The sequence below is a fragment of the Thalassophryne amazonica genome, chromosome 4 (assembly GCF_902500255.1).
Source record: "Thalassophryne amazonica chromosome 4, fThaAma1.1, whole genome shotgun sequence".
NCBI classification, from domain to species: Eukaryota; Metazoa; Chordata; class Actinopteri; order Batrachoidiformes; family Batrachoididae; genus Thalassophryne; species Thalassophryne amazonica.
This window is the reverse complement of record NC_047106.1, coordinates 12024876-12048666: the sequence shown is the minus strand read 5'-3', so window position 1 is coordinate 12048666 and position 23791 is coordinate 12024876. Positions and strand designations below refer to the sequence as shown.

The 23791-nt window shown below is 42.0% G+C and overlaps 1 protein-coding gene across 5 annotated transcripts in view; it reads left to right on the top strand.

Annotated features, from left to right (window-relative positions):
• The window catches only part of LOC117509407 (1-phosphatidylinositol 4,5-bisphosphate phosphodiesterase eta-1-like), a 277298-nt gene that overhangs the window by 221890 nt on the left and 31617 nt on the right, over window positions 1-23791 (top strand). For all 5 annotated transcript variants that reach the window (XM_034169076.1, XM_034169077.1, XM_034169078.1 and 2 more), the window contains 6 exons: window positions 4487-4642; window positions 5084-5146; window positions 13933-14027; window positions 15556-15653; window positions 15740-15919; window positions 23558-23665. In XM_034169076.1, coding sequence (XP_034024967.1) covers window positions 4487-4642; window positions 5084-5146; window positions 13933-14027; window positions 15556-15653; window positions 15740-15919; window positions 23558-23665 — 700 coding nt within the window. The remainder of the gene's footprint in view (window positions 1-4486; window positions 4643-5083; window positions 5147-13932; window positions 14028-15555; window positions 15654-15739; window positions 15920-23557; window positions 23666-23791) is intronic.

Sequence of the window (23791 nt, the reverse complement as noted above, 5' to 3'; positions counted from 1 at the left end):
TCTATTAGATAAATATGATTCAAACCACCGCAGCGCAGTGCCTTTAATACCTATGGCATGCTCTAATCTCTGTATTAAAATTTTATGGTCAACAGTATCAAAAGCAGCACTGAGGTCTAACAGAACAAGCACAGAGATGAGTCCACTGTGTGAGGCCATAAGAAGATCATTTGTAACCTTCACTAATGCTGTTTCTGTACTATGATGAATTCTAAAACCTGACTGAAACTCTTCAAATAGACCATTCCTCTGCAGATGATCAGCTAGCTGTTTTACAACTACCCTTTCAAGAATTTTTGAGAGAAAAGGAAGGTTGGAGATTGGCCTATAATTAGCTAAGATAGCTGGGTCAAGTGATGGCTTTTTAAGTAATGGTTTAATTACTGCCACCTTAAAAGCCTGTGGTACATAGCCAACTAATAAAGATAGATTGATCATATTTAAGATCGAAGCATTAATTAATGGTAGGGCTTCCTTGAGCAGCCTGGTAGGAATGGGGTCTAATAGACATGTTGATGGTTTGGAGGAAGTAACTAATGAAAATAACTCAGACAGAACAATCGGAGAGAAAGAGTCTAACCAAATACCGGCATCACTGAAAGCAGCCAAAGATAACGATACGTCTTTGGGATGGTTATGAGTAATTTTTTCTCTAATAGTTAAAATTTTATTAGCAAAGAAAGTCATGAAGTCATTACTAGTTAAAGTTAAAGGAATACCCGGCTCAATAGAGCTCTGACTCTTTGTCAGCCTGGCTACAGTGCTGGAAAGAAACCTGGGGTTGTTCTTATTTTCTTCAATTAGTGATGAGTAGTAAGATGTCCTAGCTTTACAGAGGGCTTTTTTATAGAGCAACAGACTCTTTTTCCAGGCTAAGTGAAGATCTTCTAAATTAGTGAGACGCCATTTCCTCTCCAACTTACAGGTTATCTGCTTTAAGCTGCGAGTTTGTGAGTTATACCACAGAGTCAGGCACTTCTGATTTAAAGCTCTCTTTTTCAGAGGAGCTACAGCATCCAAAGTTGTCTTCAATGAGGATGTAAAACTATTGACGAGATACTCTATCTCACTTACAGAGTTTAGGTAGCTACTCTGCACTGTGTTGGTATATGGCATTAGAGAACATAAAGAAGGAATCATATCCTTAAACCTAGTTACAGCGCTTTCTGAAAGACTTCTAGTGTAATGAAACTTATTCCCCACTGCTGGGTAGTCCATCAGAGTAAATGTAAATGTTATTAAGAAATGATCAGACAGAAGGGAGTTTTCAGGGAATACTGTTAAGTCTTCAATTTCCATACCATAAGTCAGAACAAGATCTAAGATATGATTAAAGTGGTGGGTGGACTCATTTACATTTTGAGCAAAGCCAATTGAGTCTAATAATAGATTAAATGCAGTGTTGAGGCTGTCATTCTCAGCATCTGTGTGGATGTTAAAATCACCCACTATAATTATCTTATCTGAGCTAAGCACTAAGTCAGACAAAAGGTCTGAAAATTCACAGAGAAACTCACAGTAACAACCAGGTGGACGATAGATAATAACAAATAAAACTGGTTTTTGGGACTTCCAATTTGGATGGACAAGACTAAGAGTCAAGCTTTCAAATGAATTAAAGCTCTGTCTGGAGTTTTGATTAATTAATAAGCTGGAATGGAAGATTGCTGCTAATCCTCTGCCTCGGCCCGTGCTACGAGCATTCTGGCAGTTAGTATGACTCGGGGGTGTTGACTCATTTAAACTAACATATTCATCCTGCTGTAACCAGGTTTCTGTAAGGCAGAATAAATCAATATGTTGATCAATTATTATATCATTTACTAACAGGGGTAATGAGGGGATGGCAGGGGGAGAGAAGCTGCAGAGAGGTGTGTAAGACTACAACTCTGCTTCCTGGTCCCAACCCTGGATAGTCACGGTTTGGAGGATTTAAGAAAATTGGCCAGATTTCTAGAAATGAGAGCTGCTCCATCCAAAGTGGGATGGATGCCGTCTCTCCTAACAAGACCAGGTTTTCCCCAGAAGCTTTGCCAATTATCTATGAAGCGCACCTCATTTTTTGGACACCACTCAGACAGCCAGCAATTCAAGGAGAACATGCGGCTAAACATGTCACTCCTGGTCCGATTGGGGAGGGGCCCAGAGAAAACTACAGAGTCCGACATTGTTTTTGCAGAGTTACACACCGATTCAATGTTAATTTTAGTGACCTCCGATTGGCGTAACCGGGTGTCATTACTGCCGACGTGAATTACAATCTTATCAAATTTACGCTTAGCCTTAGCCAGCAGTTTCAAATTTCCTTCAATGTCGCCTGCTCTGGCTTCTCTGAAGAGAAGCAATGCAGGTTCCATCCTGGTTGTGGAATGCTGGACCACTTCTTTACTCTTGCACAGATACTGGAGGCAGTGTGCTGGTTTGCCCAACCAGTCTACATGTGTTTTGTGGACTTGGGAAAGGTCTGCGACCCGAGTTGTCTTGCGGGAGGTGCTACAGGAGTATGGGGCATTTGGTCCGCTGCAATGCAATCTGACGTCATAGTCCTTTGTCAGAAAAGGATGGAGTCTCCCCCCTGGGTCAGGGGAGATTTCCTGCCCCAAGTGGAGGCATTTAAGTACCTGCAGGTTTTGTTCATGAGTGGATGATTTACCAGTTGATTTATGTGCCTGTCCTCACCTGTTGGCATGAGCTTTGGCTCGTGACCAAAAGAACAAGATTGCAGACACAAGTGCCAGAAATAAGGTTCTACCACAGGGTATCTAGGTTTACACTCTGGGACAGGGAGAGAAGGTCAAAGGGATTCTGAGTACAGCTGCTGCTCCTTCACATGGGAAGGAGCCAACTGAGGTGGTTCAGGGTCTGGTGAGGATGCCACCTTGTCTTCTCCTGAGGAAGGTCTTCCAGGTACATCCAACTGGGAGGAGACCCAGAAAAAGACCCAGGACACACTGGAGAAAATAATTTTTTCCTCCAAAACCACCCTGCTTAGATGACAGCTTAGTTGCGAGGATAAAGGAGTCTATCATCATAAACAAGCTTGGACAAGCTTGAGACTATTCAGCCATTATGTTGTTCCTCTCCAACAGGAAGTAGAGCAGGAGTTTGGTTGGTTGTTTTTACAGCTTACTGGTTGCTTCATTGGATGCATCCCTTCAGTGTGTGCAGGATAAATGGACATCATTTCTATAGCAATTTCCCATCTGAAGCAAATGGTCAGAGTGCTGTTTGTGGCATTAGGATCTTGTCATGTGACACATTCAACTGCATACTGGAATTTGAGGAGTTAGAACAGTGATCAGAGGCATGTTTGAGGAGGGAAACCTGTGACTTTACGGTCACAAGGCCGCTTGTCAAACCTTTATACCACTACTCCATCAACATGTTCTCGTATACACCCATTTGACTGCAGGTTAGAACAAAATTGTAAACAGGTGGGCCATTGTCGTATACCCTTATTTACTGATGAAATTGATGCACACAACAATAAGTAACTACAATACACTACACAAACCTGTAGCAGCTGGAAGAATCACTTGCGACATTATTGCTTGACACATGTAAAGTTTATTGGCAGTTATTGCTGCAATTTTTTTTATTTTGGAACACTTGTCATTTAATGGTGCCAGTATAAATGTTAATTTAATGTTTGCCTTTTGAATGATGAATCACCAATTTACCTGTTTTTAATGGCCATTCCCTAATCCCGTTCAGATTATTCAGTAGCTCCGCGGTGCCAGGATTGTCTTCGGCACGTCTAAAGCTGGAACACGCTCTACATATTTTCCAGCTGGTTCATTTGTGTAGTTGAACATGACATTGTTCTTCCAGAGTTAGTTGGAGGCACGAGGCCACAGATGCTGTTTTTTGGCTGACGATCGGCTCTTTAAAGCGCGGTGGCAGCTTTCCACTGACGAGAGCTTTTGTTTATTGAGCTCAGACCAGTGAGAGATAAGCATCAGCATGTTTCATGATGATTTCTGTGAAATCACCATCAGCATCAGGATGTAAGAACTTCAGTCCAGCGGCATCGGCTCTGTTTATGAGCTCAAATATTCAACACTGACAATCACCTTATGGCCTGGTTTTATTCCCACACTTTCGTCTGACACAAAGAAAAGGATTCTGCCAACGTGTGACAGCGCGTCATTTCTGCTTAGCGATGGGCTGCAACCACAACAACATGAAACGTTCAATGTGTGCTAATGAACTAAAAACGTGGAAAATCGGATTTGTCATCTACGTTGTTCTTGTGCAGTGCCCCCCAGTGGTGAACTATAAAGCCTGTGTCACAACACGATGGATCAAGGAAACGTTTGAGGAGCTGATACTCATTTTGGAGAAAAGTTTGTGCTCCCACCTCTAAACATCTTACAGTCTGTACTGAGCCACAGCGACGCTCCGCCTTGTGTGAAATCACGCCATGTCAGGGTGCTTACAAAAGTAACCATTTCTTCTCAGCTAAAGCTCCTCTTGTCTCTTGCAGAGCAACGGTAACCCTCAGGTGGAATCTCATATCCGGAAGAAGCTGGACTCTCTACTGAAGGAGTCTCTGATTGGAGACAAGGAAGACACAGACAGCTTCAGCATCCGAGCACTCCTCCGAGCCACACACCAGGGCCTTCAGAAGAACCTGCGGCAGGTAAACGCTAACGGCAAAGCGCGGGCATGCACATGTAGCCGAGCGTGATTTGTTAACACGTGAGGAGAAGAAAGAGCAGAGAGGGCGGATAAAAGTAGGTCACAGTTTTAGAGAGGAGGAGTGGGAACAGCGCCGCTGAGCGGTCAAAGAGCAGCGGATGCAACCGGCCGCTGCTCTGCATCACATCACAACGCAAGTGGCGACAAAGTGAGCCACGTGGTTTAATGTTTAATCCCCGTGTGTTGTATCGAGCTGATTTTAGAAGCTCCAGTTTCCTGACAGCCGTCTGAACGTTGTGGCCGTTGAACTCCAGAGGTTTCCTCTCCTCTTTAACTCCGGCCGTGCGCGGACATGACATCACACACCACATGTTGACCATCACTGAATGTGTAACACCCTCTCCCCCACACACACACACACTTTTTTTTTTTTTTTTTTTAGAGCTCCAAAAATGTTCTGAAGAAATCCCAAAGCAGGTCCTTCATCGCGACGCTCAAACAGAAGGTGAGTTTTACTGGAAGACTGGCTGCACCACAAACCATCACAGCACCTTAGGAAACGTGGACATGCACTCAGACAGTGCAGCGCCCGCCTACCAAACAATCACACATTTCTTAATCATAATAATAATAATAACAATAATAATAATAATGACCATTGTGGAATTTTTGTGATGATGTCAGCAGAGAAATGAGACCGATGAGCAAAGACCACCAGTGACTCGTGTGTATGATGCAAAGAGAAAGATTTAATTGCAGCTGAAGTACATTAACAGATATATCTGGAGAGACATGCAAGCAAACATAAAACACAGAGTCTTCTGATCTTAGAAACTCAGAGAGCCGTCTTAAGGACTCCTGCCTTAGTAAGACAAAAACAGACGTGGCCTTCAGTTAGTCTGGGACACAATCAGATGTTATGTTGTGCACTCGGAGAAACACAACCTGTTCTATCAACGCAGGCCAGCAGGAGATGGATGAACTTGACCCAGTATGCAGACATGGGGGAACAACAGTTTTTCACTGACAAAAACTATGTCGAATTTTCCCAAGAATCAAAGCACTAAACAAAATAAACTGTAATAATAAAAGATTAAATGGCAATAATAAAAAGTAAACTACAACAATGCACAAAAATACAGTCAATCAATCAATCAATCAATTTTTTTATATAGCGCCAAATCACAACAAACAGTTGCCCCAAGGCGCTTTATATTGTAAGGCAAGGCCATACAATAATTATGTAAAACCCCAACGGTCAAAACGACCCCCTGTGAGCAAGCACTTGGCTACAGTGGGAAGGAAAAACTCCCTTTTAACAGGAAGAAACCTCCAGCAGAACCAGGCTCAGGGAGGGGCAGTCTTCTGCTGGGACTGGTTGGGGCTGAGGGAGAGAACCAGGAAAAGACATGCTGTGGAGGGGAGCAGAGATCGATCACTAATGATTAAATGCAGAGTGGTGCATACAGAGCAAAAAGAGAAAGAAACAGTGCATCATGGGAACCCCCCAGCAGTCTACGTCTATAGCAGCATAACTAAGGGATGGTTCAGGGTCACCTGATCCAGCCCTAACTATAAGCTTTAGCAAAAAGGAAAGTTTTAAGCCTAATCTTAAAAGTAGAGAGGGTGTCTGTCTCCCTGATCTGAATTGGGAGCTGGTTCCACAGGAGAGGAGCCTGAAAGCTGAAGGCTCTGCCTCCCATTCTACTCTTACAAACCCTAGGAACTACAAGTAAGCCTGCAGTCTGAGAGCGAAGCGCTCTATTGGGGTGATATGGTACTACGAGGTCCCTAAGATAAGATGGGACCTGATTATTCAAAACCTTGCTCTCTCCTTCTAGTCCCCGTCAGTACTCTAGCTGCAGCATTTTGAATTAACTGAAGGCTTTTTAGGGAACTTTTAGGACAACCTGATAATAATGAATTACAATAGTCCAGCCTAGAGGAAATAAATGCATGAATTAGTTTTTCAGCATCACTCTGAGACAAGACCTTTCTGATTTTAGAGATATTGCGTAAATGCAAAAAAGCAGTCCTACATATTTGTTTAATATGCGCTTTGAATGACATATCCTGATCAAAAATGACTCCAAGATTTCTCACAGTATTACTAGAGGTCAGGGTAATGCCATCCAGAGTAAGGATCTGGTTAGACACCATGTTTCTAAGATTTGTGGGGCCAAGTACAATAACTTCAGTTTTATCTGAGTTTAAAAGCAGGAAATTAGAGGTCATCCATGTCTTTATGTCTGTAAGACAATCCTGCAGTTTAGCTAATTGGTGTGTGTCCTCTGGCTTCATGGATAGATAAAGCTGGGTATCATCTGCGTAACAATGAAAATTTAAGCAATACCGTCTAATAATACTGCCTAAGGGAAGCATGTATAAAGTGAATAAAATTGGTCCTAGCACAGAACCTTGTGGAACTCCATAATTAACTTTAGTCTGTGAAGAAGATTCCCCATTTACATGAACAAATTGTAATCTATTAGACAAATATGATTCAAACCAACGCAGCGCAGTGCCTTTAATACCTATGGCATGCTCTAATCTCTGTAATAAAATTTTATGGTCAACAGTATCAAAAGCAGCACTGAGGTCCAACAGAACAAGCACAGAGACGAGTCCACTGTCCGAGGCCATAAGAAGATCATTTGTAACCTTCACTAATGCTGTTTCTGTACTATGATGAATTCTAAAACCTGACAAACTCTTCAAATAGACCATTCCTCTGCAGATGATCAGTTAGCTGTTTTACAACTACCCTTTCAAGAATTTTTGAGAGAAAAGGAAGGTTGGAGATTGGCCTATAATTAGCTAAGATAGCTGGGTCAAGTGATGGCTTTTTAAGTAATGGTTTAATTACTGCCAACTTAAAAGCCTGTGGTACATAGCCAAGTAACAAAGATAGATTGATCATATTTAAGATCGAAGCATTAAATAATGGTAGGGCTTCCTTGAGCAGCCTGGTAGGAATGGGGTCTAATAAACATGTTGATGGTTTGAATGAAGTAACTAATGAAAATAACTCAGACAGAACAATCGGAGAGAAAGAGTCTAACCAAATACCGGCATCACTGAAAGCAGCCAAAGATAACGATACGTCTTTGGGATGGTTATGAGTAATTTTTTCTCTAATAGTTAAAATTTTGTTAGCAAAGAAAGTCATGAAGTCATTACTAGTTAAAGTTAATGGAATACTCAGCTCAATAGAGCTCTGACTCTTTGTCAGCCTGGCTACAGTGCTGAAAAGAAACCTGGGGTTGTTCTTATTTTCTTCAATTAGTGATGAGTAGAAAGATGTCCTAGCTTTACGGAGGGCTTTTTTATAGAGCAACAGACTCTTTTTCCAGGCTAAGTGAAGATCTTCTAAATTAGTGAGACGCCATTTCCTCTCCAACTTACGGGTTATCTGCTTTAAGCTGCGAGTTTGTGAGTTATACCACGGAGTCAGGCACTTCTGATTTAAAGCTCTCTTTTTCAGAGGAGCTACAGCATCCAAAGTTGTCTTCAATGAGGATGTAAAACTATTGACGAGATACTCTATCTCCCTTACAGAGTTTAGGTAGCTACTCTGCACTGTGTTGGTATATGGCATTAGAGAACATAAAGAAGGAATCATATCCTTAAACCTAGTTACATCGCTTTCTGAAAGACTTCTAGTGTAATGAAACTTATTCCCCACTGCTGGGTAGTCCATCAGAGTAAATGTAAATGTTATTAAGAAATGATCAGACAGAAGGGAGTTTTCAGGGAATACTGTTAAGTCTTCTATTTCCATACCATAAGTCAGAACAAGATCTAAGATATGATTAAAGTGGTGGGTGGACTCATTTACTTTTTGAGCAAAGCCAATAGAGTCTAATAATAGATTAAATGCAGTGTTGAGGCTATCATTCTCAACATCTGTGTGGATGTTAAAATCGCCCACTATGATTATCTTATCTGAGCTAAGCACTAAGTCAGACAAAAGGTCTGAAAATTCACAGAGAAACTCACAGTAACGACCAGGTGGACGATAGATAATAACAAATAAAACTGGTTTTTGGGACTTCCAATTTGGATGGACAAGACTAAGAGACACGCTTTCAAATGAATTAAAGCTCTGTCTGGGTTTTTGATTAATTAATAAGCTGGAATGGAAGATTGCTGCTAATCCTCCTCCTCGGCCCGTGCTACGAGCATTCTGGCAGTTAGTGTGACTCGGGGGTGTTGACTCATTTAAACTAACATATTCATCCTGCTGTAACCAGGTTTCTGTTAGGCAGAATAAATCAATATGTTGATCAATTATTATATCATTTACCAACAGGGACTTAGAAGAGAGAGACCTAATGTTTAATAGACCACATTTAACTGTTTTAGTCTGTGGTGCAGTTGAAGGTGCTATATTATTTTTTCTTTTTGAATTTTTATGCTTAAATAGATTTTTGCTGGTTGTTGGTGGTCTGGGAGCAGGCACCGTCTCTACGGGGATGGGGTAATGAGGGGATGGCAGGGGGAGAGAAGCTGCAGAGAGGTGTGTAAGACTACAACTCTGCTTCCTGGTCCAAACCCTGGATAGTCACGGTTTGGAGGATTTAAAAAAATTGGCCAGATTTCTAGAAATGAGAGCTGCTCCATCCAAAGTGGGATGGATGCCGTCTCTCCTAACAAGACCAGGTTTTCCCCAGAAGCTTTGCCAATTATCTATGAAGCCCACCTCATTTTTTGGACACCACTCAGACAGCCAGCAATTCAAGGAGAACAGGCGGCTAAACATGTCACTCCCGGTCCGATTGGGGAGGGGCCCAGAGAAAACTACAGAGTCCGACATTGTTTTTGCAAAGTTACACACCGATTTAATGTTAATTTTAGTGACCTCCGATTGGCGTAACCGAGTGTCATTACTGCCGACGTGAATTACAATCTTACCAAATTTACGCTTAGCCTTAGCCAGCAGTTTCAAATTTCCTTCAATGTCGCCTGCTCTGGCCCCCGGAAGACAATTGACTATGGTTGCTGGTGTCGCTAACTTCACATTTCTCAAAATAGAGTCGCCAATAACCAGAGTTTGATCCTCGGCGGGTGTGTCGTCGAGTGGGGAAAAACGGTTAGAAATGTGAACGGGTTGGCGGTGTACACGGGGCTTCTGTTTAGAACTACGCTTCCTCCTCACAGTCACCCAGTCGGCCTGCTTGGGATCTGCCAGGGGGGAACTAACGGCGGCTAAGCTACCTTGGTCCGCACCGACTACAGGGGCCTGGCTAGCTGTAGAATTTTCCACGGTGCGGAGCCGAGTCTCCAATTCGCCCAGCCTGGCCTCCAAAGTTACGAATAAGCTACACTTATTACAAGTACCATTACTGCTAAAGGAGGCCGAGGAATAACTAAACATTTCACACCCAGAGCAGAAAAGTGTGGGAGAGACAGGAGAAGCCGCCATGCTAAATCGGCTAAGAGCTAGTAGCTACGCTAACCTAGCGGATTCCTAAAAACACGCAAAGTGAATAATTTAGAGGTGATTCAGCAGAAGGAGTGCTTTAGTTAAGGCACGTAAAGATTACACTGGGAAAGAAATCGTAATCTAGATAACTAGATCAATCTAACTGCGCAGATTAAACAGCTAACTGATACAGAAAAACACCGCTGTGCTCCGGAACAGGAGCACAGTAAAAAAAAGGTGTGATTTATGTATGGGTTTTTCATCTTCAATCTGCATTTTTTAACAGGTGTGATTTAAACTCCATCAAATACAGTACTTACTATTTTATATCTGCTTACATAGGAGTGTAACCAGTTACTGCCGAAAATGCATGATTCCTACGTATTACATTATTGCTTTTCCACACAATGCCATTTCTGGGCAAGGCCTTTAATCCCCTATTGCTCCCAGTGTGTAGCGAGCGCCTTGTATGGCAGCACCCTGACATCGGGGTGAATGTGATGCATAATTGTAAAGCGCTTTGAGTGTCTGATTCAGATGGAAAAGTGCTATATAAATGCAGTCCATTTACCATTTACCATTATTCACATTTTGGATCACATTTTATCTCATTGTCATGAATTTTAAAATTTTGTGTTTGTTTTGAAACACAAGGTTCGGTCAGATCGGCACACAGAAATGATCACACAGACTGCATTTTGCTAGAATAAAAAGGCGTATATTTATTCCCCACAAAAGCAGTTACATCAAACACAAGTGGTTGCAGCGCATGAAATATCTCTTCTTCTCTTACCGTGACGCCTTTAAGGTGGAGAGCCAACACCTTCGGTAAAGTGTGCTTGTCAACCGGCTGGGCGTTCGTACGTTAACCCGCAGCAGACTCTATCGGAGCATGGCTCTGCCTCCTCTTTTCTAGTGTGTGCGCAAAGGGAGGGTGAGTGGCCATTTCAAACTCCCCAGGCTTATTTTTACAAAGATTACACCTGATTCAGGCCCTGGTTGGGTAGCCGCTTTTTTTTTTGTTTGTTTCTTTGTTTGTGCCAAAAATGTAGATAATTCCGGTGACAAAAATTAGCAATGGGAGACTGGCCAAACACACCACACTTCCACCATGTTTAATCTATATTAGCTCCAAAGCGTAATGACCTTGAGGCCCCTTCACACATAACACAACTGAAGCCGACTTGTGCACAAAGGAGGAATTTTCGTGAAAAATCAGAGCTGCCTCAAATGCCTCGTACACCTGTTGCTACAACCATTCACTCACACAAGCAGCTGAAAGACAGCAGATGCCCTGCACGTGTTAATTCGAGCCCCATCTTGGCATGTGTCAGCCAAATTCCAGGTGTCGGACACAAACATCTAACACTGCTCGCTGCACGCTTAGAAAAGTTGTGGCTATTCACGCACCTGGTACGATAGTAGACAGCAGGCCATTGCATTCGACCTGTCTGTGAAAACTGTCAAAGTGGCACACTCGTGTGGTGTCAACTAGCAACACACATGGGTGTAACTGTGCTGAACCCCCCCCCCCCACACACACACACACAAATGGGTTGTGGAGTGTGTTGTCCCCCCCCCAACACACACACACACACACACACACACACACACACACACACACACACACACACACACACACACACATACACACACACACACACACGCCATGAATCCAACATTGTCACCTGTGGGTGAAGGTCCCGGAGTGTCCTGACTGTCTCCTGCAACTTCGCTGGGGAACACGTAGTGCACGTGTGTGCAACCGCTCACACTCTCATGAGGACCAGCCAGTGTCTGAGTGCGCAGCACGGTGTGAAGCCGTTGAAGCCGTCCAGCTGGCTTATTTCACTTCCACTACATAAAATGTAGTTTACATGAAGATTCAGTAAAGTATATCTTCTATTATACATACCAAATCTAAGGTGGAACTCTACTAGTGTATACTAAGGTACATCTAAATATCTTTCAAAAAAATTAAGGGGGAGCAGAGCCACTTAGGTGCCTGGTCTTGAGAACCAGGGGTGGTAGGTTCATGGCATGACAGACAGAAAGAGCGGAAATTAAATAAAATACATAAGGGTAAATGTGTGAACTCATTCTTGTATGGTCGCTTTGCTCATATGCTTTGCTGTGGATATACGGCGCCTGTCAGCTGACCGTCGACTGACTGATGGCTGCACGTGGCCGTGCCCTCAAAGTGTCACATTACCACACAGACATCAGACAGATGCAGGACAAACACATAATAATACAGAGAAATTAAAATCACAGAACAAAGCAACAGAGAGTGAGCATTTTTTCTGTGACCTGTTGAGGTCACATATATATTTTTATATATATATTAGTAAAATATTGTATTTTAAGTTTATAACAAATTTAAAATTACAACGCAACAGTCGAACAGATAGCAATATAGTGTTGGAGTGTTTGGCAGATCTATTGGTTTTTGATATTTGGGGAGTGAGCTGGTCCACAAGATGTTCTGTTTTATGGTCAAGTGCTCATTGGTCTGAAAACGTTTGAGAAACACTGGTCTAGAGCTTCACCTCCCCATGAGCAACACACTGGCTCCATGTAAATTCTGCAGTCTGTCTATTTTAGTGCCTTCAGGTGCAGCATTCTAACCAAACCTCAAACCAAAGTGGTCCTTGTAATTTCTGAAAAAAGTTACAAAAACGTAAATATGTAAATATAAATTTTACGAACAAAACCAGATGTACAGAACATGTCTGCTCAGCGCAGCAGAGCGTAGATCATTTTTAATGGAGACTAATAGAAACAAACAAACAAAGAAGAGAGAGAGAGAGAGATCCAGCAAATTTTAACTGTCTGGAGCTAAAGAAGCCCAAAAAATGATCATGATATTCTCTGTATGTCATGTTCCTCGCCAGGACACTAATCACAAGAAGATCAATCGAGAAATCAGCATCCTCTCGCTGAGGCTATTCGACGTGCACGACCTGGAGGTGCTCACTCATGGAAACGATCTGTATGCCGTTCACTCATAGGGACAGAAAGGACAAACCAGTTTGTCCCTTTGATCGATCACAATCATCAACGGGAAGCAAAGTGAGACTGAAGCGTCCTCACTGATCAAACACCAGATAAATGTCCCGTTCAAATGGTCTAAAAGCTGCATATTTAAAATGTCATTATTCTTATCTTTCAGTTCTTTAAGCACTTTAATGCAACAAATGCATAGATGCAAATCTGAATTGCACGTGCAGATGGAAACCAAGCACCCTTTAGAATTTATTTGAGAATAATCTAAATAGATTTAAATTGCCAGTTTCATGGTTGTCAGTTGGACATTTAAGATCATTTCAAACACTCGTTTTATGTATTCTTGCTGATTGTGTTCCTGTTTCCTTTCAGTGCCTCCTCTTTCCCCTCCTCTTCGTGCCTCCTTTGCATATTTTGCATCCTCCCACGTGTATATGTGCATACGTGCATGTGCATACGTGCATGTAGTCTCCTGGCAAACACTCTAAAGCCTGTAATTACTGCAGCCCTCATTCTCTTCTTAGAGATGCTGTTTTTCTCAAAGAAACACCAAACACACACTCAGTATGATTACATAAGCCACACACACACACACACACACACACACACACACACACACACACACACACACACACACACGCACACACTACAACAGCACTGTGGGAATCACACAGCATGCATCCCTACAATTTGGGAAAGATATGCAATAAGCGGCACCCGACCACTAAAGAGACACTTAACACCGCGAGTTAAGTGTGGGCGCCATCACGTGTGTCGTGTGTTTATCGTCTGAGACGATCTGGTGCTAAATTAAAACAGGCTTTAGTGCCCTCATCATTTTCTGTGTGTATTTTGTACAGAGACACTCCAAATCACGGCTTTCGTGTCAAACTGGAGACAAGGATGAGGACGACCAGGAGCGCACGGGGAGGGAAGCTGCAGGACAGTACAACAGGTGACGGCTCCTTTGTGCACGTGCACCCACCCTGAGGGTCATGTGCACAAACTTTGTGTAAATTAAATACAAAAACACAAAATAGACATTTGCACTTTATGTCCTGACAGATTTGTAGAAGCACACATTTAGGGAATGAATCAGTGTTCAAAATACCAGTCGGCATGACCCTTGATGAACAAACCAATTAATAAAATATAAATGGTCACACAGACACACCTATGCGTTCTTGTGAAACTGCCACCAATTTGTCAGAGAAAAGATGTAGAAATTCAGTTTTGCTGAATCATTTAACAGCACTGATGCAGTGACGATGGAAAACACTTTAAAAATATTATCATCATCACAAACATGCCAACTGTCAACAGCATTACCAGAGCACTTTGCCCATCTTTAACGTGAATGAACTCTGAGGGCTTTAAATTTTCTGATTGCAACATATCCACAGTATAAACTGTGAAACACAAACATCACATGGTGAATATGAAGCTGAAAAATTGAGGCAGTGATGGTAAATGTCATCAGCACATATGCTTGTGCAGGTGGGATGAGAGGTTATCTAATTACACTGGTCTATACGATTTTCCATGCATGGAGTTTTTCAATGTATTTTGGGTAATTAGGGGGCGCTGAATCTGAATCTGGTGTTAGCTTTTGAGTTACGTTTTTGAGTTATGAAAACATATTTCTCATATCAAGCATTGAAGTAAAAGCTGCAGTCTCGCACACGTCTTCGGCACCATAAACAATATTACGGCTCTTGTTCACATTTCGCACACTTGGTTTAAAAACTGTGCTTTTGAAGCTGCTTTTGCACAGGATTAGTGGCATCAATATCGTGCGTGAATGAGCAACTTTTGCATAATCCATCAATGCGGAATATGCAGATTGCAAAAAAAAAAATGTGATAGAGGAAATCTGAGCTCAAATGTGGATTCAGCACCCCAAAGTTACCCTAAATCAGTTCTCAAAGCCCATGCAAGAAAAACAAAAACTTTTTGTTTTTCTTGCATCCAGTGTTATTATCCCCAGAACAAGTTGTAGGTGTGAAAACGGGTTTAAACCTGAGGCTTGTTTGGAGGTTGTGGACACGACCTTCTCTGGATAGTATCTGTAATTTTTGTACGGCTGAAGAAAAAAAAAGATTGCCCAAATTGAGCACAATCTCTCTGTGCACAGTAGCAAATATATTAAATAGAAAAATGTTGATTTATATGATGAGACATTTGGCTGATTTTACCATTTTTGGCACCTCGGTCTCTGAATGCACGAAGCGTCCAAGTGCAGATTCCTGCACGCATCCTTCTGATAGACTGTATGTGCACATGCGTCACTGCTGCATCATGTGCGCTCCATGTGCTCTGGTCTCTGTTCAGGTTTTTGCCTTTGATGCTCTTTCCTGCGGTTTGCGAGCTTCCTGCCTGATGGGAAATCCCTCGTGGCTGCTGTGCTGTTGTCTGTGAAAGCCTCAAACTCGTTCTTCACTGTGCTTTTATGACACGTTCCTGTCCTCTGAAATCTGTTTTAGGGTCGGAAGGAAGAGGAAGACGATGAAACTGAGTCGGGATCTGTCTAACCTGGTGGTGTTCACCAATTCTGTGGCCTCACAGGAGTGTTTGAATGAAGGTGAAGCACAGTAGTGCTCGAACTGCACCAAGTTGACGCCGCAAATTCTTTACGCCGCTTCTCATGTCTGACCCATTTCTCCAAAGGGACTCCGGGTGATGTTCTGTCTTTCAGTGAGACCAGGGCCCAGTCTCTGGTTCACCACAGAACAGAGCAGTTCCTGACCTTCAACCAGAGGCAGCTGTCCCGGATTTATCCGTCAGCCTATCGCATCGACTCCTCAAACTTCAACCCGCAGTTCTACTGGAATGTGGGCTGTCATTTGGGTAAGAGAGCTGTCAATCACTTAAAGCCGTTGATGGCACTGAGCGCGTCTGTTAATAAATGGTAAATGGACTGCATTTATATAGCGCTTTTCCATCTGCATCAGACGCTCAAAGTGCTTTACATTTATGCCTCACATTCACCCCGATGTCAGGGTGCTGTCATACAAGGCGCTCACTACACACCGGGAGCAAAAGGGGATTAAAGGCTTTGCCCAAGGGCCCTTAGTGATTTTCCAGTCAGGCGGGGATTTGAACCCATGATCTTCTGGACTCAAGCCCAACACCTTAACCACTAGACCATCACCTCCCCTAATAATAAAAACACCAGATGTCTTCCCCGTAGACACATTTCTGTCATTACAGATTAAAGGTGCTCGTCTCTTCCCGCTATGTGTGTGTTATCTCCCACTCTCAGTAAGTTCCCTGACCTATGGGCTCTCTTATACTCATAGAGTCTCTTATTTGCCCATTTTACAAACCGTTTGGTTCTGTGTGTTTGTAAACACAATCCACGTGTGTCTGTTTACCAGTGGTGGGTACAACTAACCGAAAAGTTAGCTTTGATAACCATTAATCCTCTAACTGAAAAATTAACTTTTATAATGCTAAACCGCTAAAAAATTTAGTGGGCATATACTGCTAACCGCCAACTTTTAGTATTGACTCGGTTGCGGACACATCGGATTACACTGTTGGCTACTGATAAATCAGTTTCGAGATTAAGCGCCACAGGGCCTGCTGGGTAAATTCAAAGGTCAAGTCACATAACCCGCACATTCACAACACAAAATGAACACATGAAAAATAAATAAATTAAAAATAAAACCCCAAACACTATTATCTTTACCAAAAGCAGTAAATCGCAGTATTAGAAGACACAGTTTATCTCTATATTATATATTTATGTATTTATGTTATGTATTTATATATGGCTGTAGTGACACTTCTTGCCTCTACTGGTGGTTGTCTCTCACTGCGGTATTGTATCACTTCCTGTTCCGGAGCACAGCGGTGTTTTTCTGTATCTGTTAGCTGTTTAATCTGCGCAGTTAGATTGATCTAGTTAACTAGATAACGATTTGTTTTACAGTGTAATCTTCACGTGCCTTAACTAAAGCACTCCCTCTGCTGAATCACCTCTAAATTATTTACACATTATTCACTTTGTGTGTTTTTAGGAATCCGCTAGCTTAGCGCAGCTACTAGCTCTTAGCCGATTTAGCATGGCGGCTTCTCCTGTCTCTCCCGCACTTTTCTGCTCTGGGTGTGAAATGTTTAGTTATTCCTCGGCCTCCTTTAGCAGTAATGGTACTTGTAATAAGTGTAGCTTATTCGTAGCTTTGGAGGCCAGGCGGGGCGAATTGGAGACTCGGCTCCGCACCGTGGAAAATTCTACAGTTAGCCAGGCCCCTGTAGTCGGTGCGGACCAAGGTAGCTTAGCCGCCGTTAGTTCCCTTCCAGCAGAACCCGAGCAGCTGGGAAAGCAGGCCGACTGGGTGACTGTGCGGAGGAAGTGTAGTTCTAAACAGAAGCCCCGTGTACACTGCCAACCCGTTCACATTTCTAACCGTTTTTCCCCACTCGGCGACACACCCACCGAGGATCAAACTGTGGTTATTGGCGACTCTGTTTTGAGAAATGTGAAGTTAGCGACACCAGCAACCATAGTCAATTGTCTATCTAGCTATCTAGCTAATTATAGGCCAATCTCCAACCTTCCTTTTCTCTCAAAAATTCTTGAAAGGGTAGTTGTAAAACAGCTAACTGATCATCTGCAGAGGAATGGTCTATTTGAAGAGTTTCAGTCAGGTTTTAGAATTCATCATAGTACAGAAACAGCATTAGTGAAGGTTACAAATGATCTTCTTATGGCCTCAGACAGTGGACTCATCTCTGTGCTTGTTCTGTTAGACCTCAGTGCTGTTTTTGATACTGTTGACCATAAAATTTTATTACAGAGATTAGAGCATGCCATAGGTATTAAAGGCACTGCGCTGCGGTGGTTTGAATCATATTTATCTAATAGATTACAATTTGTTCATGTAAATGGGGAATCTTCTTCACAAACTAAGGTTAATTATGGAGTTTCACAAGGTTCTGTGCTAGGACCAATTTTATTCACTTTATACATGTTTCCCTTAGGCAGTATTATTAGACGGCATTGCTTAAATTTTCATTGCTACGCAGATGATACCCAGCTTTATCTATCCATGAAGCCAGAGGACACACACCAATTATTTAAACTGCAGGATTGTCTTACAGACATAAAGACATGGATGACCTCTAATTTCCTGCTTTTAAACTCAGATAAAACTGAAGTTATTGTACTTGGCCCCACAAATCTTAGAAACATGGTGTCTAACCAGATCCATACTCTGGATGGCATTACCCTGACCTCTAGTAATACTGTGAGAAATCTTGGAGTCATTTTTGATCAGGGTATGTCATTCAATGCGCATATTAAACAAATATGTAGGACTGCTTTTTTGCATTTGTGCAATATCTCTAAAATTAGAAAGGTCTTGTCTCAGAGTGATGCTGAAAAACTAATTCATGCATTTATTTCCTCTAGGCTGGACTATTGTAATTCATTATTATCAGGTTGTCCTAAAAGTTCCCTGAAAAGCCTTCAGTTAATTCAAAATGCTGCAGCTAGAGTACTGACAGGGACTAGAAGGAGAGAGCATATCTCACCCATATTGGCCTCTCTTCGTTGGATTCCTGTTAATTCTAGAATAGAATTTAAAATTCTTCTTCTTACTTATAAGGTTTTGAATAATCAGGTCCCATCTTATCTTAGGGACCTCATAGTACCATATCACCCCAATAGAGCGCTTCGCTCTCAGACTGCAGGCTTACTTGTAGTTCCTAGGGTTTGTAAGAGTAGAATGGGAGGCAGAGCCTTCAGCTTTCAGGCTCCTCTCCTGTGGAACCAGCTCCCAATTCAGATCAGGGAGACAGACACCCTCTCTACTTTTAAGATTAGGCTTAAAACTTTCCTTTTTGCTAAAGCTTATAGTTAGGGCTGGATCAGGTGACCCTGAACCATCCCTTAGTTATGCTGCTATAGACTTAGATTGCTGGGGGGTTCCCATGATGCACTGAGTGTTTCTTTCTCTTTTTGCTCTGTATGCACCACTCTGCATTTAATCATTAGTGATCGATCTCTGCTCCCCTCCACAGCATGTCTTTTTCCTGGTTCTCTCCCTCAGCCCCAACCAGTCCCAGCAGAAGACTGCCCCTCCCTGAGCCTGGTTCTGCTGGAGGTTTCTTCCTGTTAAAAGGGAGTTTTTCCTTCCCACTGTTGCCAAGTGCTTGCTCACAGGGGGTCGTTTTGACCGTTGTGGTTTTTCCGTAATTATTGTATGGCCTTGCCTTACAATATAAAGTGCCTTGGGGCAACTGTTTGTTGTGATTTGGCGCTATATAAATAAAACTGATTTGATTTGATTTGATTTGATATTTAGAAACCATTAATGGAACTATGGCTCACCCGTTTTGTGTTCACACACACAAAACAAATCAACAAAAAATAAATAAATAAAAAAACGTTATCCCATAGTCATTGTCTTTATAAAAAGCAGCAAATCACAGTATTAAAAGTCACAGTTTTTATCTGTATTATATTTATAAGCACAGGAATGGCTCACCTGTGTTGCGTTTAATGCAACTGGTAAAATCTACAGCTCATCTGTCACGTTGAGCTTCCCCACCAAAGAAAACCCAAGTAGGTTTTGTCTTGACATAAAAATACAGCAATAAGTGACTTTTTACTTTAAAAAAGTAAAGATTTGGATGTGCACGCTGTCTTTAAAGCAGAACACCGTCACCAGACCACGGGAAGTCTATCTCGACGGGGGAGCTACACTCGAACCACTAACTGTCGATTTATGCTACGGGAGCTCTTCTCGACAGAACACCGATCTGACTGTTGCAGACACACAACAGACAGGAACTAACATGTATGACTTTAGGGCTTTCAAATGTTTTTATCCATTACACTTTACTCATTTTACCAGCAAAAAAAAAAGTTAGCAGACTGAAATTTAGTGGAAATAAATTCAGCGGAAGCTAACTGGTCCGCTGATGGTTTTCAAAGTTAGCTGAAAAGCTAACACACTAATGAAAAAGTTAGCTTCGCTAAGTCGCGGGTAGCAGAACTGTGTCCACCACTACTGTTTACCGCAACAAGACCATGTGTAGCTGTGTGGTGTGCGCGTACTCTGAAAAGCCGCTAGTGGTTGCAAAAGTAAAGCAGAAAAGTGTGACATCCAGTATTCAGAAACAAAAGAAGGCATTTGATTCCAAGAGAGAGAAAACTAGAGCGACGCTTTGAGGGGAATATGAACACTGGTGCACAATGAAGACGGAGCTGAAGCTACGAAAACATTCGGATTTCAGTGCCAAACTAATAGATGTGCGAGGACGGGAACAAATCTAGGAACGCAGTATGAATATACTTAGTGATTTGTTGCAGTTTTAGAAAATACAGTATTCAATATCATAATTGTCTCTCGGCAGACTAAATATAGCAGAATATACAGTATGTGCACGTCAGAACCATAGACATTATATTCGTAGATGCCTTGTGGACTGTCGCTGCCTATTGGAGCCAACATATGAGCCGGCCGCCACCTTGGATGGGTCCCTGTTGTGCCCCATTTATTTGTGCTGAGGAAGGTGTATACCCAACTACAATAATCCATAACTCCCAAAACTTTTACCTGATTTTCCCACGGTTTGGTTTGTTAGAAAGTTCCTGCTGTAAGAACGTTACACGTAAGTACCGTTTGTTACCATGACATAATATTACAAATGGTAAAATAACCGAAATTATTGTTCAATCTCATTTGTGAAAGGTAATCCCACACGATCTGGTTTCTATGCTGCACTGGTTATTGCAACCGTAAGCAGCACAAAATACCACCAAATTTGACTCCGGTTGACTCTGGTGTGAGCCTCTTGTGAAGAGACCCATCCAATATGGCAGTGACACTGGATTACGTTGCAGCAAGTTATGAGGCGTCTACGTGTATCATGTCTATGGTAAGAAGGCCCAGGGCTTTTCTCATGAAATTATGGCTGGGGGGGGGGGTGTTAGTCGCCAGTTCTAGACGGTACCAGACTTGTTCGGCCTTGTGTACACTCGTACTGCAAACTCTCAAATCTGATGTCATTGTCATGCGAGTGCTACTGATAAAAAAAACACAACAACAAACATTGCGTGCGTGTGTGAAATAATTAATTAATCAAAATAAATACTTCCCCATGCAAAGCAAAAGCTGTTTGGCACCTGGAACTCGGGAAACTTACGGAACTTGGGAAAGACTCCGTCTTACCTGATGGTTTCCCAAGTAAGACACAAGATGCTTTTAGGATGTGTTGGGGTCATGAAATTAATTTACTTTTGGATGGGCATTTAAGCAGCTTCCATTAAAACTCGGGGTGTGCGGATACTCGGATTGGGGGTGGTAACAATGGTCAGATACAGTAATTCATTTAACCACTCAAAACATTATGACACAGCCTCTGAAACAGCTTTTTTTTTTTTTTTTACTTTTGATACTCTGTGTGCTTCTTACCCTGTGTGCTGCTATACAATGCTGCTGGAACCTCAATTTCCCTGAGGGAGTCTTCCACAGGGATCAATAAAATGATATCTAATGTAATCTAATCTAAATTGGTTGTAAACTGATCTAGCAAGCATAAAACAATTATAAAATGCAGCTTAAAATGCACCTTACATCTGATAGCTCGCCTCATCTGTGTGACACGAGATGGCGGGTATGCTGTGTTTATGTTCTCAGTGGCACTACTGATTGTTTCAGAATGAAATATTGGCAGGTATCATTATATGTCCATGAGAAAACACTGTAGTTCATGTATAGGCAATATACCTGGAAACGGATCGAGTACCTTTCATGCCTGTTTCCAGCCTGATTGTCACACACAGATGTGTACACACCAGCATAAACAAAATGCAAAAATACACATTTGCGCTTTTCTCACAACATACATTATGATTATACTGTATTTTATGAGTATTTTTTACTGCTTTTTTGGCTGGTGTTTTATTATTGCTGCAGTGCTCAACAGTGATGCTGGCAACACGTTACTTAGTTAGTTATTTAGTTATTTAGTTACTTAGTAACTTAGTAATGCGTTACTCGATTCTGGACGCTTTTTTCCAGTAACGAGTAATCTAACGTGTTAATCTTTCCAAATCAGTAATCAGATTAAAGTTACTTCTCTGAGTTCCTGTGTGTTACTATTATTTATGTATTGTATCGATCGCAGTTTTATAACAGGTGTCCCGACGAGATGCAGGTGGAGGTCTGAACTGTCCACTTTCAGCACACTGCTGCACAGAGCCGTATCCGCTGCAGCCATCAGCACAGCTCAGAGTTGAAAAACAGTTGTTTCTCAAAGGTGGTGACACTCAGAGCTATAGATTTACAGAGGCATTTTTACGTTTTTTTCTTTAAAACTCTGCGTGTCCTCATTAAAAACAGATGATCCACGATGCACAAATACTAACGCTATTTTTTTCCACCCAAATGCACCTAAATTCTCTTTCTGAGGACAACATGACTCAAAAACGCTGATTAAAAACTTTCTTACCTGTCAGTCTGGTCATGTTTTCTGCATAAATAAACGTTATCCATTCTTCTGCTGAAACAGCAAACCACAACCTCTGTGCAGCAAACCAGCGGCAAATCCATGTGGGAAGGGAGTGTGGGCGGGGGTGGGGGGGACGCGGCTCCCCACAACAGCCCTACATTAAACGTCCACTTTTGGAGACATTTTTTCATACTATAAGTACTACTAATACTACTTATAATAATAATAATTTCAACAACTAAAATTTAAACGTTAGAAAAATGTTACAAAGAGTTTAATAGTTACATTTATGTTCATTGAAGTCAAGAAAGACTATAAAGTGAGTGTTGGCAAAATGGGTTATCATGTTCATGTTGAGGTGGTGGTGGGGGGGGGGGCGTGTTGTTGTCAGCAGCTGCTGAAAGTGACAAATAAAGTAACTACTAATTGAACTTAGTTACTTTTAAAATTGAGCAATCAGTAGAGTAACTGTTACTTTTTCAAGGAGTAATCAGTAATCAGATTACTTTTTCAAAGTCACTGTGGCAACACTGGTGCTCACACACACACACACACACACACACACACACACACACACACACACACACACACACACACACACACACACACACACACACACACACACACACACACACACACACACACACACACACACACACACACACACAAAGCAAACAGACAGACATCCTGGGATTCCGTCTCATCTCCACCAGACAAAGCGTAACCCTTTCACAAAGCTGTATATGAAGTGGTTTTTCACACTTTGGGTAATTCAGCTAATAATGTGACACAGGTGAGAATTGACCATAGAGCAGGTTGACAAACCTGAGAAGGTGTTCAGCTCTCACAACCCAGCTGCACGTCTTTGCGTGTCTCATGTGAACGTTTGTTCCCTCTGGCACTTAATCTGAGGCGTACCGTTTGAAATTTGCTTTTCCAAATGTGAGTTACATTAACATAAAAGCTAAAATGTGTCTTTTAGGAGACAAACAAATGTGTGTTTTTTGTTTCTTTCAGTGGCTCTAAATTATCAGACAGAGGGCAGAATGATGCAGCTAAACAGAGCTAAGTTCATGGTCAATGGAAACAGCGGCTACGTCCTGAAACCCCCCGCCATGTGTAAAGGTACAGTAATGTGCAGATACCATAAGCACCTCTGTAATTCTATATACATTTTATTTTATGTAATTTCTTCTTAGTTTGAAACGCACACATCTACTAATATAAGCAACAGGTTGGTTGTGGTCAGCG